Genomic DNA, 12,787 nt, shown 5'->3' with positions numbered 1-12,787 from the left:
AGGACATCAGGGATAAAATTGTAGACCTGCACAAGGCTGGGATGGGCTACAGGACAATAGGCAAGCAGCTTGGTGAGAAAGCAACAACTGTTGGCGCAATTATTAGAAAATTGAAGAAGTTCAAGATGACGGTCAATCACCCTCGGTCTGGGGCTCCATGCAAGATCTCACCTCGTGGGGCATCAATGATCATGAGGAAGGTGAGGGATCAGCCCAGAACTACACGGCAGGACCTGGTCAATGACCTGAAGAGAGCTGGGACCACAGTCTCAAAGAAAACCATTAGTATCATACTACGCCGTCATGGATTAAAATCCTGCAGCGCATGCAAGGTCCCCCTGCTCAAGCCAGCGCATGTCCAGGCCCGTCTGAAGTTTGCCAATGACCATCTGGATGATCCAGAGGAGGAATGGGAGAAGGTCATGTGGTCTGATGAGACAGAAATATAGCTTTTTGGTCTAAACTCCACTCACCATGTTTGGCGGAAGAAGAAGGATGAGTACAACCCCAAGAACACCATCCCAACCGTGAAGCATGGAGGTGGAAACATCATTCTTTGGGGATGCTTTTCTGCAAAGGGGACAGGACGACTGCACCGTATTGAGGGGAGGATGGATGGGGCCATGTATCACGAGATCTTGGCCAACAACCTCCTTCCCTCAGTAAGAGCATTGAAGATGGGTCGTGGCTGGGTCTTCCTGCATGACAACGACCCGAAACACACAGCCAGGGCAACTAAGGAGTGGCTCCGTAAGAAGCATTACAAGGTCCTGGAGTGGCCTAGCCAGTCTCCAGACCTGAACCCAATAGAAAATCTTTGGAGGGAGCTGAAAGTCCGTATTGCCCAGCGACAGCCCCGAAACCTGAAGGATCTGGAGAAGGTATGGAGGAGTGGGCCAAAATCCCTGCTGCAGTGTGTGCAAACCTGGTCAAGACCGACAGGAAATGTATGATCTCTGTAATTGCAAACAAAGGTTTCTGTACCAAATATTAAGTTCTGCTTTTCTGATGTAGCAAATACTTATGTCATGCAATAAAATGCAAATTAATTACTTAAAAATCATACAATGTGATTTTCTGGATTTTTGTTTTAGATTCCATCTCTCACAGTTGAAGTGTACCTATGATAAAAATTACAGACCTCTACATGCTTTGTAAGTAGGAAAACCTGCAAAATCAGCAGTGTATCAAATACTTGTTCTCCCCACTGTATAATAAACAGTAGCAGCAGCATGTGATTCAAAAGAGTTAGCGCAAAAAGGGTCAATGCAGATAGTCCACGGAGCTACAGTGCCTTCAGAAAGTATTCACACCACTAGACTTTTTCCACAATTGCTTGTGTTACAGCCTGAATTGAAAATAGATTAAATTGAGATTTTTTTTGTCACTGGCCTACACACAACACCCCATAATGTCAAAGTGGAATTATGTTTATCAAAATTCATTAAATATGAAAAGCTTAAATGTATTGAGTCAATAAGTGTATTCAATCCATTTGTTATGGCAAGCCTAAATAAGTTCAGGAGTAAAAATTTGCTTAACAAGTCACATAATAAGTTGCATGAACTCACTCTGTGTGTAATTATAGTGTTTAGCATGATTGTTGAATAACTACCTCATGGCTGTACCCCACATACAATGATCTGTAAGGTCCCTCAGTCGAGCAGTGAATTTCAAACACATATTCAACCACAAAGACCAGGGAGGTTTTCCAATGCCTCAAAATTAAGGGCACCTATTGGTAGATGGGTAAAAATCAAAATAAACAGACATTTAATATCCCTTTGAGCATGGTGAAGTTATTAATTACACTTTGGATGGTGTATCAATACACCCAGTCACTACAAAGATACAGGCGTCCTTCCTAACTCAGTTGCCAGAGAGGAAAGAAACCGCTTAGGGATTTCACCATGAGGCCAATGACTGTGATAGGAGAAAACTGAGGATGGATCAACAACATTGAAGTTACTCCACAATACTAACCTAAATGACAGAGTAAAAAGAATGAAGCCTGTACAGAATACAAATATTCCAAAACATGCATCCTGTTTGCAACAAGGCACTAAAGTAATACTGCAAAGAAATTGGCAAAGCAATTCACTTTTTGTCCTAAATACAAGTGTTATGTTTGGGGCATATCCAATACAACACATTACTGAGTACCACTCTCCATATTTTCAAGCATAGTGTTTGATCAGGATCAAAAAATAAAATCCTAGAGGAAAATCTGGTTCAGTCTGCTTTCCACCAGACACTGGTAGATGAATTCATCTTTCAGCAGGACAATAACCTAAAAAACAGGGCCAAATCTACAGTGCATTCGGAAAGTATTCAAACCCCTGGACTTTTTCCACATTTTGTTGCCTTATTCTAAAATTGTTTGTTTTTTATCCTCATCAACCTACTCACAATACCCCATAATGACGAAGCGAAAACAGGTTTTTAGAAATGTTTGCATATTTATATAAAAAAATGAAAACAGAAATACCTTATTTACATAAGTATTCAGAACCTTTGCTATGAGACTCAAAATTGAGCTCAGGTGCATCCTGTTTCCATTGATCATCCTTGAGATGTTTCTACAACTTGATTGGAGTCCACCTGTGGTAAATTCAATTGATTGGACATGATTTGGAAAGGCGCACGCCTGTCTATATAAAGTCCCACAGTTGACATTGCATGTCAGAGCAAAAACCAAGCCATGAGGTCGAAGGAATTGTCCATAGAGCACCGAGACAGGATTGTATCGATGCACAGATCTGGGGAAGGGTACCAAAACATTTCTGCACCATTGAAGGTCCCCAAGAACACAGTGGCCTCCATCATTTTTAAATGGAAGAAGTTTGGAACCACCAAGACTCTTCCTAGAGCTGGCCGCCCAACCGAACTGAGCAATCGGGGAGAAGGGCCTTGGTCAGGGAGGTGACCAAGAACTCACTGTGGAGTTGGGAGAACCTTCCAGAAGGACAACAATCTCTGCAGCACTCCACCAATCAGGCCTTTATGGTAGAGTGGCCAGACGGAAGCCACTCCTCAGTAAAAGGCAAATGACAGCCCGCTTGGAGTTTGCCAAAAGGCACCTAAAGGACTCTCAGACCATGAGAAACAAGATTGAACTCTTTGGCCTGAATGCCAAGCGTCACGTCTGGAGGAAACCTGGCACCATCACCACGGTGAAGCATGGTGATGGCAGCATCATGCTGTGGGGATGTTTTTCAGCGGCAGGGACTGGGAGACTAGTCAGGATCGAGGCAAAAATTAACAGAGCAAAGTACAGAGAGATCCTTGATGAAAACTTGCTCCAGAGCACTCAGGACCTCAGACTGGGGCGAAGGTTCACCTTCCAACAGGACAACGACCCTAAGCACACAGCCAACACAAACGCAGAAGTGGCTTCGGGATAGGTTTCTGTATGTTCTTGAGTGGCCAAGCCAGAGCCCGGACTTGAACCCGATCAAACATCTTTGGAGAGACCTGACAATAGCTGTGCAGCGACGCTCCCCATCCAACATGACAGAGCTTGAGAGGATCTGCAGAGAAGAATGGGAGAAACTCCCCAAATACAGGTGTGCCAAGCTTGTAGCGTCATACCCAAGAAGACTCAAGGCTGTAATCGCTGCCAAAGGTACTTCAACAAAGTACTGAGTAAAGGGTCTGAATATTTATGTACATTTGATCCGTTTTTTTAAATTATAAAATTACAGTTTTGACTTAAATCTGCTTGAAAATCTATCGCAATAACTGAAAATGGTTGTCTAGCAATGATCAACAACCAATTTGACAGAGCTTGAAGAATTTCAAAGAATAATGTGCCAATGTTGCACAATCCAGGTGTGGAACGCTCTTAGAAACGTAACCAGAAAGACTCACAGCTGTAATCGCTGAAGCTGATTCTAACATGTACAGTGAGGGAAAAAAGTATTTGATCCCCTGCTGATTTTGTACATTTGCCCACTGACAAAGAAATGATCAGTCTATAATTTTAATGGTAGGTTTATTTGAACAGTGAGAGACAGAATAACAACAAAAATATCCAGAAAAACGCATGTCAAAAATGTTATAAATTGATTTGCATTTTAATGAGGGAAATAAGTATTTGACCCCCTCTCAATCAGAAAGATTTCTGGCTCCCAGGTGTCTTTTATACAGGTAACGAGCTGAGATTAGGAGTACACTCTTAAAGGGAGTGCTCCTAATCTCAGTTTGTTACCTGTATAAAATATACCTGTCCACAGAAGCAATCAATCAGATTCCAAACTCTCCACCATGGCCAAGACCAAAGAGCTCTCCAAGGATGTCAGGGACAAGATTGTAGACCTAGACAAGGCTGGAATGGGCTACAAGACCATCGCCAAGCAGCTTGGTGAGAAGGTGACAACAGTTGGTGCGATTATTCGCAAATGGAAGAAACACAAAATAACTGTCAATCTCCCTCGGCCTGGGGCTCCATGCATGATCTCACCTCATGGAGTTGCAATGATCATGAGAACGGTGAGGAATCAGCCCAGAACTACACGGGAGGATCTTGTCAATGATCTCAAGGCAGCTGGGACCATAGTCACCAAGAAAACAATTGGTAACACACTACGCAGTTAAGGACTGAAATCCTGCAGCGCCCGCAAGGTCCCCCTGCTCAAGAAAGCACATATACAGGGCTGTCTGAAGTTTGCCAATGAACATCTGAATGATTCAGAGGAGAACTGGGTGAAAGTGTTGTGGTCAGATGAGACCAAAATTGAGCTCTTTGGCATCAACTCAACTCGCCATGTTTGGAGGAGGAGGAATGCTGCCTATGATCCCAAGAACACCATCTCCACCGTCAAACATGGAGGTAGAAACATTATGCTTTGGGGATGTTTTTCTGCTAAGGGGACAGGAGAACTTCACCGCATCAAAGGGACGATGGACGGGGCCATGTACCATCAAATCTTGGGTGAGAACCTCCTTCCCTCAGCCAGGGCATTGAAAATGGGTCGTGGATGGTTATTCCAGCATGACAATGACCCAAAAAACATGGCCAGAGTTTTATTTTTCGTTAATGTTTTACAAATGTTAGAATCTTTGTTCCACTTTCACATTTAACTATTTTGTGTAGATCGTTCTAATAAAATTTTAAAAAAGACAAATCCATTTTAATCCCACTTTGTAACATAACAAAATGTGGAAAAAGTCAAGAGGTGTGAATGCTTTCTGAAGGCACTGTATTTGGTTAACTATTTAGCAGTCTTATGGCTTGGGGGTAGAAGCTGTTCAGGGCAGCTGTTTGTTCCAGACTTGGTGCATCGGTACAGCTTGCCGTGCGGTAGCAGAGAGCAGTGGCGATTTCAGCATGTAAATCTTGGTGGGGCAAACTCATTTTTGTTGTTGTTGATGCATGCCAGCAAAGTCACTACACAACACTAAACAATACATTAATTGCACTATAAATGGTGACAAACGGTGCCCACACTGTTAGGACCTACATAAAGCTGTCCCAACAGCAGAGCTTTCTTTTCAGCACCATGGTGTGAATCCTTGTCTGGCAGCGAAACAGTCCCTTCAGCCTCATTTACTGCCTTTAAAAAAAACATGGCTGACTTGCTTAAACAAATGTGGTTTCTACTGACAATTGAGATGTACAAACTATGGCATAAGGGGACGACGAGCGGATAATTTCGATTAAGACATTAATGAGCGAGCTAGGACGGACGTAGTCAATATAACTATTCGTTTAGCACTTTTGATATATAGAGCGACAGAATTCAGAACATGGGCCGTTCTTACAGTTTTCTCCCTGTACACCAAGTCAGAACCATAAGATAAATAAAGGGGGCATTTAAGCAGACAATGAAAGCTCTTACAATATTTGATTATAACATTTATCTAAAACAGGATATAGGCTACATGTGCACCACCAAGTCTGAACCGTAGGCTAAGTTATGGGATCAAATTATTAGGGTGAGGCACATGGGCTACTAACAGCTTACTACACAACATACACTTAGTATTACTTTCTTAGCTACAGTATACATATCTCCCTGGCATATTAGTCACGTGTAGCTCTGTTGGTAGAGCATGGTGTTTGCAACGCCAGGGTTGTGGGTTCGGTTCCCACGGGGGTGCCAGTATGAAAAAAAGAAATGTATGCACTCACTAACTGTAAGTCGCTCTGGATAAGAGCGTCTGCTAAATGACTAAAATGTAAAATATTACATCATTTATGCAGCAGCATACAATAACATTTTTGACTCATCTTGTTGTGCTGTGCTCACTTGAACAGGAAGGTGGCGCGGCGGTCTTTGTGGGCATATTTTCTCATCAAACTTTGTCATCAAAGTCTGGCATTCTCTGGATTTATGGTGCTTTCAAGACAACTGGCAACTGGATGGCAGGGAGCTAGGGAGCTCCTTTCCCCAGTGATGTACTTGGCCATACGCACTACTCTCTGTAGGGTCTTGCAGTCAGATGCCAAGTAGTTGCCATACCAAGCAGTGATGCAGCCAGTCAAGATGCTCTCAATGGTGCAGTTGTATAATTTTTTCAATATCGGAAGGCCCATGCCAAATCTTTTCAGCCTCCTGAGGCCGAAGGGGCGTTGTCGTGCCCTCTTCACGACTGTGTTGGTGTGTCTGGACCATGATAGATCGTTAGTGATGTGGACCCGGATTTCAGTTTCCCTGCATTAAAATCACCACCTCTGGGTGTGCATTTTCTTGTTTGCTTATGGCCCTATACAGCTCGTTGAGTGCGGTCTTAGTGCCAGCATCGGTTTGTGGTGGTAAATGGACAGCTACGAAAAATATAGTTGAAAACTCTCTTGATAAATAATATGGTCTGCAGCTTATCATGAGGTTTGGTAACTCAAGCGAGCAAAAACTTGAGACTTCCTTAACATTAGAGATCATGCACCAGTTGGTTAACAAAGAGACAAACCCCTCATCTTACCCAAGGCTGCTGACCGGTCTTGGTGATGCATGGAAAAGCCAGCGAGTTGTACAGTATATTATCCATGTTCTTGTTCAACCACATCTCAGAGAAACATAGAATATTACAGTTCTTCAGGTCCCGTTGATAGGATAGTCTCGAACGGAGCTCGCCCAGTTAGTTCTCTAGTGACTGTACATTCGCCAACAGAACGGAGGGTAGAGGCGGTTTATTTGCACACCAACGTAGTCTAGTCAGGATGCCAACTCGTCTGCCACGAATGCAGCAACCACCGTTGGAAGACACTTCTAGGATATTTTTCAACAAAATACTAAACAGGTACTTAAGTTAATAAAGGCTTTTTATTTTCAATTGGTAGGTTGCTTGCAGTCTACAATAATAAAATACAACAAATAAGAGAAGAAAAATAGGAGAAATAATCAATACAATTATTTGAATGTACAAAAGCCTCATAGACCACTCAGTCCCGAAGACTTACCCCCTCCCCATCACCCAGATCTGGTTTAAAAATAAACAACATACTTAGGTTGCTGTCTTCGGTGGAAATAATATCTGTGAGGATAGTACGGCACGAGGAGAAAACTGTTTTCTTCTATAGATTACAGCTGAGAGTCCATAGTATCAGATCTGACATGCCTTTAGCATAATTGCATTATCGACCCAGTTGGAACGATAACACTTACACATCACTGAACTCCATTCAATATTTAACATGGAATTCTGAGACAGTGCAATTAAAGGAATTCGATCCGCGACAGCATATGATAACCCTATAAAGAAGCAGAGTAGATGAATGACCGTTGAATGTGCACAAAGCTGCAAAACATATTCAAACAAATACATTGTTGGCTACAATTACATTTGATCGGAACAGCGTGTCCCATTTACTCACATCAAATAGAATTTGAAGGAGTAGAAATTAAAAATCTGGTGTATTGGCATGTAGTATAGTATAAAGATGTGGCTTCAATTGAAATTAAGGGCCAACAGGACTATTGACTCAATTCATCCAATGCAACAATGTTATCTACAAAAACAAATATGCCTTAGGCAACATCAAATACTATCAAGGGAATGAGGCAGGACTGAGATTGGATACTCCAAGAAAGAAAATTGACATTATAACAGATAGAGGAGAGATGCAAGTCACGTCGGGAGAAGCTGGGGGGGTAGTTGACAGTGGGGACAATTGCTCAGTCTCAAAACCGCTAACCCTTTGCAGATGACAACGAACCAGATAGGCTTAAGAAAAATAGATAGCTCCCCTAAATCTATTAGAAGATTCATTCCAGAAGAATCTATCACTTAGGTTTTTGCAGATCTGAAGGGATGAGACAGATGTAAAGTAAACAAACTAGTGACAGCTCAACATTGCTATTCAAGGAGGCTTAGCGGAGCTTACATCATGTTGCTTATACCCATTTCATTCCTTCAGATCTGTAAACACTGAAGGGGTAAGAGCTATGGTTAGTTCTGGACTAGACCGAGGTGAAGCCATTGTATTGTCATATTTCTTAGTTACACCAATCCACTTCCTTAAGACTGCAAAAGAGATATGAGTGAGGGAAAGAGGCAAGGGGCTATTTTGGGAGTGAACAAAATGGCTCTTGTGATTAGAGGAAATAAGGTGTTGTTGTTCTGGGAGGGATGACCCGCTCCGAGTCGGGCACGGCGCGGAACAGCTTGGGCTCCCGCGTGTTCACGTCTTTGAAGACCATGATGGAGGCAATGTTTCCACAGCGGTAACAGTAGTTGGGTGCGGACCACACAGTCACCAGCTTCTCGTCAAACATGAACTTGTAGCCCTCGTGGACCAGCTGGTGTGCACGGCAAATCAGCTTCAGATTATTGATATGAACAAACTGAAATGGGTAAAACAGAACCATGGATGAGCTCAGTATTCAACCTAGGAGGTATCTCTTTCCAAACGGAAAAAGAAAAACACAAAAATGCACAAAATAAATTGGTCAGCAGGGATCTTGATCCAGGAGGGGATTGTCTGTCTCTGCTGTAACCAAGAAGCTTGATCTTGCAAGCTAGCCAGTTAGCTAGCAAGTTAGAGAATCAAATGCAAAACTGGAGCCCTGAGCTGGAGATAATTTATTTGGCACATCTTAGATAGTTAACTTATATTTATAAACAGTGGTTTAGCATGCAAACCCTGAGCATTAGGGTGCCCTAAACCCCCGCCTTTTTTACAGTATTGAAAATCATACCGTTGGTATTTCAAAATACCCAGGTATATACCACCCAAGCCTAGCGTCTAGGTCTGCTCATATCATCATCAGCTTTAGTAGTTAGCCCTCTACTCAGGAGAACAATTTGATGCATTTACCTCATTAGTGACCTTGGCGCCAAAGAGCCAGCCTGCACCTCGCGGACTGATGGCCCAGGTGTCCACATCCTCTGGGTCCGACCACACCAGGTCACAGAAGGCCCCTTTGTGGGGAATCTCTTGGTTTCGCTCAATCGTGCGGATCTGGTCCAGGGTCTTGATGTCAGGTGAAAGGCCACCATGCACACAAAGGACCTGCTCGTCTATCAACTGTGGTAAGAAACTCTATTAGTGATTGATTCATATGTGTGGGAAAATGTAAGATAGATAAAGCACATGCACTCAAAAGAAGAGTGAAAGGTCAAGGTGATTGGACTTACAGCCGCTACTGTTAGCATGTCAAACACTTTAGTGCAGTATCGCCAGGCATTTGCATTCCCATATTTAGTTTGGCACTCATCTGCAAAAAACAACAAGTTAAATTCTAGTATACTTCACAATTCTGGTAGCACTTTTATTTTTTTTAAACACAGATTTTTTTTGCCCGCAACATGCAACAATTTCTAAGATTTAACTAAGTTACAGTTTATATAAGGAAATCAGTAAATTGAAATAAATAAATTAAGCCCTAATCTATCGATTTCACATGACTGGGAATACATATATGCATATGTTGGTCAACAAAAAAAGTATGGGTGTGGATCAGAAAACCAGCCAGTATCTGGTGTGACCACCATTTGCCTCATGCAGCGCGACACACAGTTGATCAGGCTATTGATTGATTGTGGCCTGTGGAATGTTGTCCCAATCCTTTTCAATGGCTGTGTGAAGTTGCTGGATATTGGCGGGAACTGGAACACGCTGTCGTACACGTCGATCCAGATCATCCCAAACATGCTCAATGGGTGACATGTCTGGTGAGTACGCGGGCCATGGAAGAACTGACATTTTCAGCTTCCAGGAATTGCAGGACAGTGGCAAATCAAATTCAAATTCTCTAAAACGACGTTGGAGGCGGCTTATGGTAAAGAAAGTAACATTAAATTATCTGGCAACAGCTCGTGGACATTCCTGCAGTCAGCATGCCAATTGCACGCTCCCTTAAAATTTGAGACATCTGTGGCATTGTGTTGTGTGACAAAACAGCACATTTTAAAGTGGCCTTTAATTGTCCCCAAACCAAGGTGCACCTGTGTAATGATCATGCTGTTTAATCAGCTTCTTGATATGCCACAGATGTTGCGTTTATATTTTTGTTCAGTATACTTTAAATCACAAGGTAAAATGGTAACTACACCGTAATAAACTAGAAATTCAGCTACTTGTTTGCTTCTTGGTACCAGGTTAGTTACCAATTGTCCCAATAACTATGGCCCGAGACCCTACAAGGATCCATATTGTCTTATGTGTTGTTAGAGTTGATGTGCCCCCAGCAATTAGGCATGTTGCTCACCATAAAAGCCGTACACCTGTGTGATCTGCCTGCTTTCGTGATTTCCTCGTAGAAGCGTGATACGGTCCGGCCACTTGGCTTTTAAGGCTAGCAGGTATGTGAATGTCTCCAAGCTGTAGTAACCCCTGTCCACAAAGTCTCCCTGGGGAAAACAGACAGGCCATGACCAGGATTCAGATCAATCGCAAGTCAGATCCAGTTTCTAATGTTCTAAATACCATTTTTGTTACAGCAGAGCATAACAATATAATACAACTTCTCACTTACCATAAAAATGTAGTTTGTGTCTGGAACTTGTCCGCCAGTTCTGAAGAGTTCACATAGGTCATAAAACTGGAGACGGGGATCAGAAAGATAATTTCACATTTACTATAAAAATTGGGATATTCAGAATGCGCATAGTAGATAGATAGATTTGTTTTATAACTTAAAACAATACAACCACATGTGGATAATGCATTTAAATTCATTGAGGATGATTTGAAATGTAAAAAAACAAAACTAGGAGAACGAATGAATTTGGGAAAGGTATCAAAAAGGACATTGGATAATACCTGGCCATGAATGTCTCCACAAACAGTGACTGGAGTGGATACTGGTTGAACATTTGATTCCTCGAGTAGCAAATCACATACATAGTCACATAATCTCTGAGAGGGGCGAGATATGACAATTATTAGACTGCATAATAACGCTTGCACACTGGACCTACTGCTATTTCTATACAAACATCTTTGAATTTGCCAATTTCCGCATATTTGGCCATTTCAGACAGCAGAAAAGTGGGGAACCCTATCTTCACAGGTATCCGAGTTTCTCAAACCAGCTACTTCACAGGTGATTTGTTAAACCTAGGGGTGCAATGGTAGTTAGCTACAACTTATTGGGGCCTGATTGGTTAGCTAACGTTAGACGTATCAATATTGAAATAACGTTGTAGTTTCAACGCACAATGTTACGTTTTCGAATGACAACAATATTTGCTATGTACTATACTAAGCTGGCTAGATAACTATAAATGTATGTGCTGAAAGCTAGTATCCTTCCTATATAGTAATCTGCTACAGTAGCTAACGTTAGCCCGTTAGTTCACAAACCATGGCTAGCTAGCTAACGTTAGCTACCGTTAACGTTAGTCATCTGCATATCTAGCTCACAGGTCTAACTAGTTCGCAAGATAACTACTAGCAAGAATATACATATATTCTACAGCGATTACCCCATGGTTTGACGCTAAAATGTGTGACGTGTTCGGCTAACAACAGGAAAACTGCAAGCTATACTGCACTGGCTAAAGTTAGCTGCTTTCGTTAAGCTGAAGAAGTCGGAAATCAGGCTAGTTTAGCTAGCTAGCCATATTGATGTCGCAATATGATTGATATAGCTAGAGCGAATGTACTAACATAAGGGTATTGGTTAAGTACACGAATAAAAAGTAGATTCATGCTCACCTTCAAGTCGTTTTCTGGTAAATATTTGCACTGTCTTGCAATCTCAACATACTTATCCAAGTCCAACGGCGCCATTTTAAAAACATCAACTAAAGACAAATAGGAAGTATATGCGCATCTCGAGCAACGGGCCAGGGTTCCGGTCTAAAGCACGGTTTCGACTGCTCCTACAGTTTTGCTTCGCTACTGCAGTTTAACTGACGCCCGGCCCAGAAATACAATTTCCATAGACGGCCACATAGAGATGTCAGATTAGAAAATTCCTAATAAGACACTTTAGTCATCACGTTTTTGTTGTTTCGCCCACCACGCAAGGAGTTTTTGCATGGAGTTCAACGAGAGAGTGTTGAATTTGGTCAACAAAAATGTTTATATCTTGTTTGCTACTTGAAGTTTATTTGATCGAATATACATTTTGTAAGTGTACTGATATAAGTAGGACATTTTGAGAAAAAACACTTTATATCAGAGTTATCTCGAGATGTCTATGCATATTCATGGCATGAGGCTAGTAGCATAGCATCTCTCTCCATTGAATACAGGCGTTTGACATCAACAACCCTCATCGAATATTAAAAATTATATTACACTAATGAGATGCATCCACCAATCCAAAGAAAAGATAGGCATGAGCTAGACAGCCTGCAGTGCCGCTTCGTGGACAACGACTCCCATTGTTAGGAC

At 42.1% G+C, this 12,787-nt stretch overlaps 1 protein-coding gene across 1 annotated transcript; it reads right to left on the bottom strand.

Moving 5' to 3' along the window:
• Positions 1–7,246: 7,246 nt before the first annotated feature.
• On the bottom strand, positions 7,247–12,215 carry LOC121582055 (serine/threonine-protein phosphatase 6 catalytic subunit-like). Its single transcript, XM_041897572.2, has 7 exons — positions 12,104–12,215; positions 11,207–11,302; positions 10,920–10,985; positions 10,653–10,794; positions 9,580–9,659; positions 9,260–9,469; positions 7,247–8,786 (listed from the first exon to the last, which is right to left on the bottom strand). Exons 1-7 carry the CDS (start codon positions 12,176–12,178, stop codon positions 8,538–8,540), a joined length of 918 nt encoding a protein of 305 aa, XP_041753506.1. The 5' UTR covers positions 12,179–12,215; the 3' UTR covers positions 7,247–8,537.
• Positions 12,216–12,787: the final 572 nt, after the last annotated feature.

The sequence above is a fragment of the Coregonus clupeaformis genome, chromosome 15 (genome assembly GCF_020615455.1).
Source record: "Coregonus clupeaformis isolate EN_2021a chromosome 15, ASM2061545v1, whole genome shotgun sequence".
NCBI lineage: Eukaryota > Metazoa > Chordata > Actinopteri > Salmoniformes > Salmonidae > Coregonus > Coregonus clupeaformis.
Note: the sequence above shows the minus strand (reverse complement) of the source record. Positions and strands in the feature narration are given on the sequence as shown.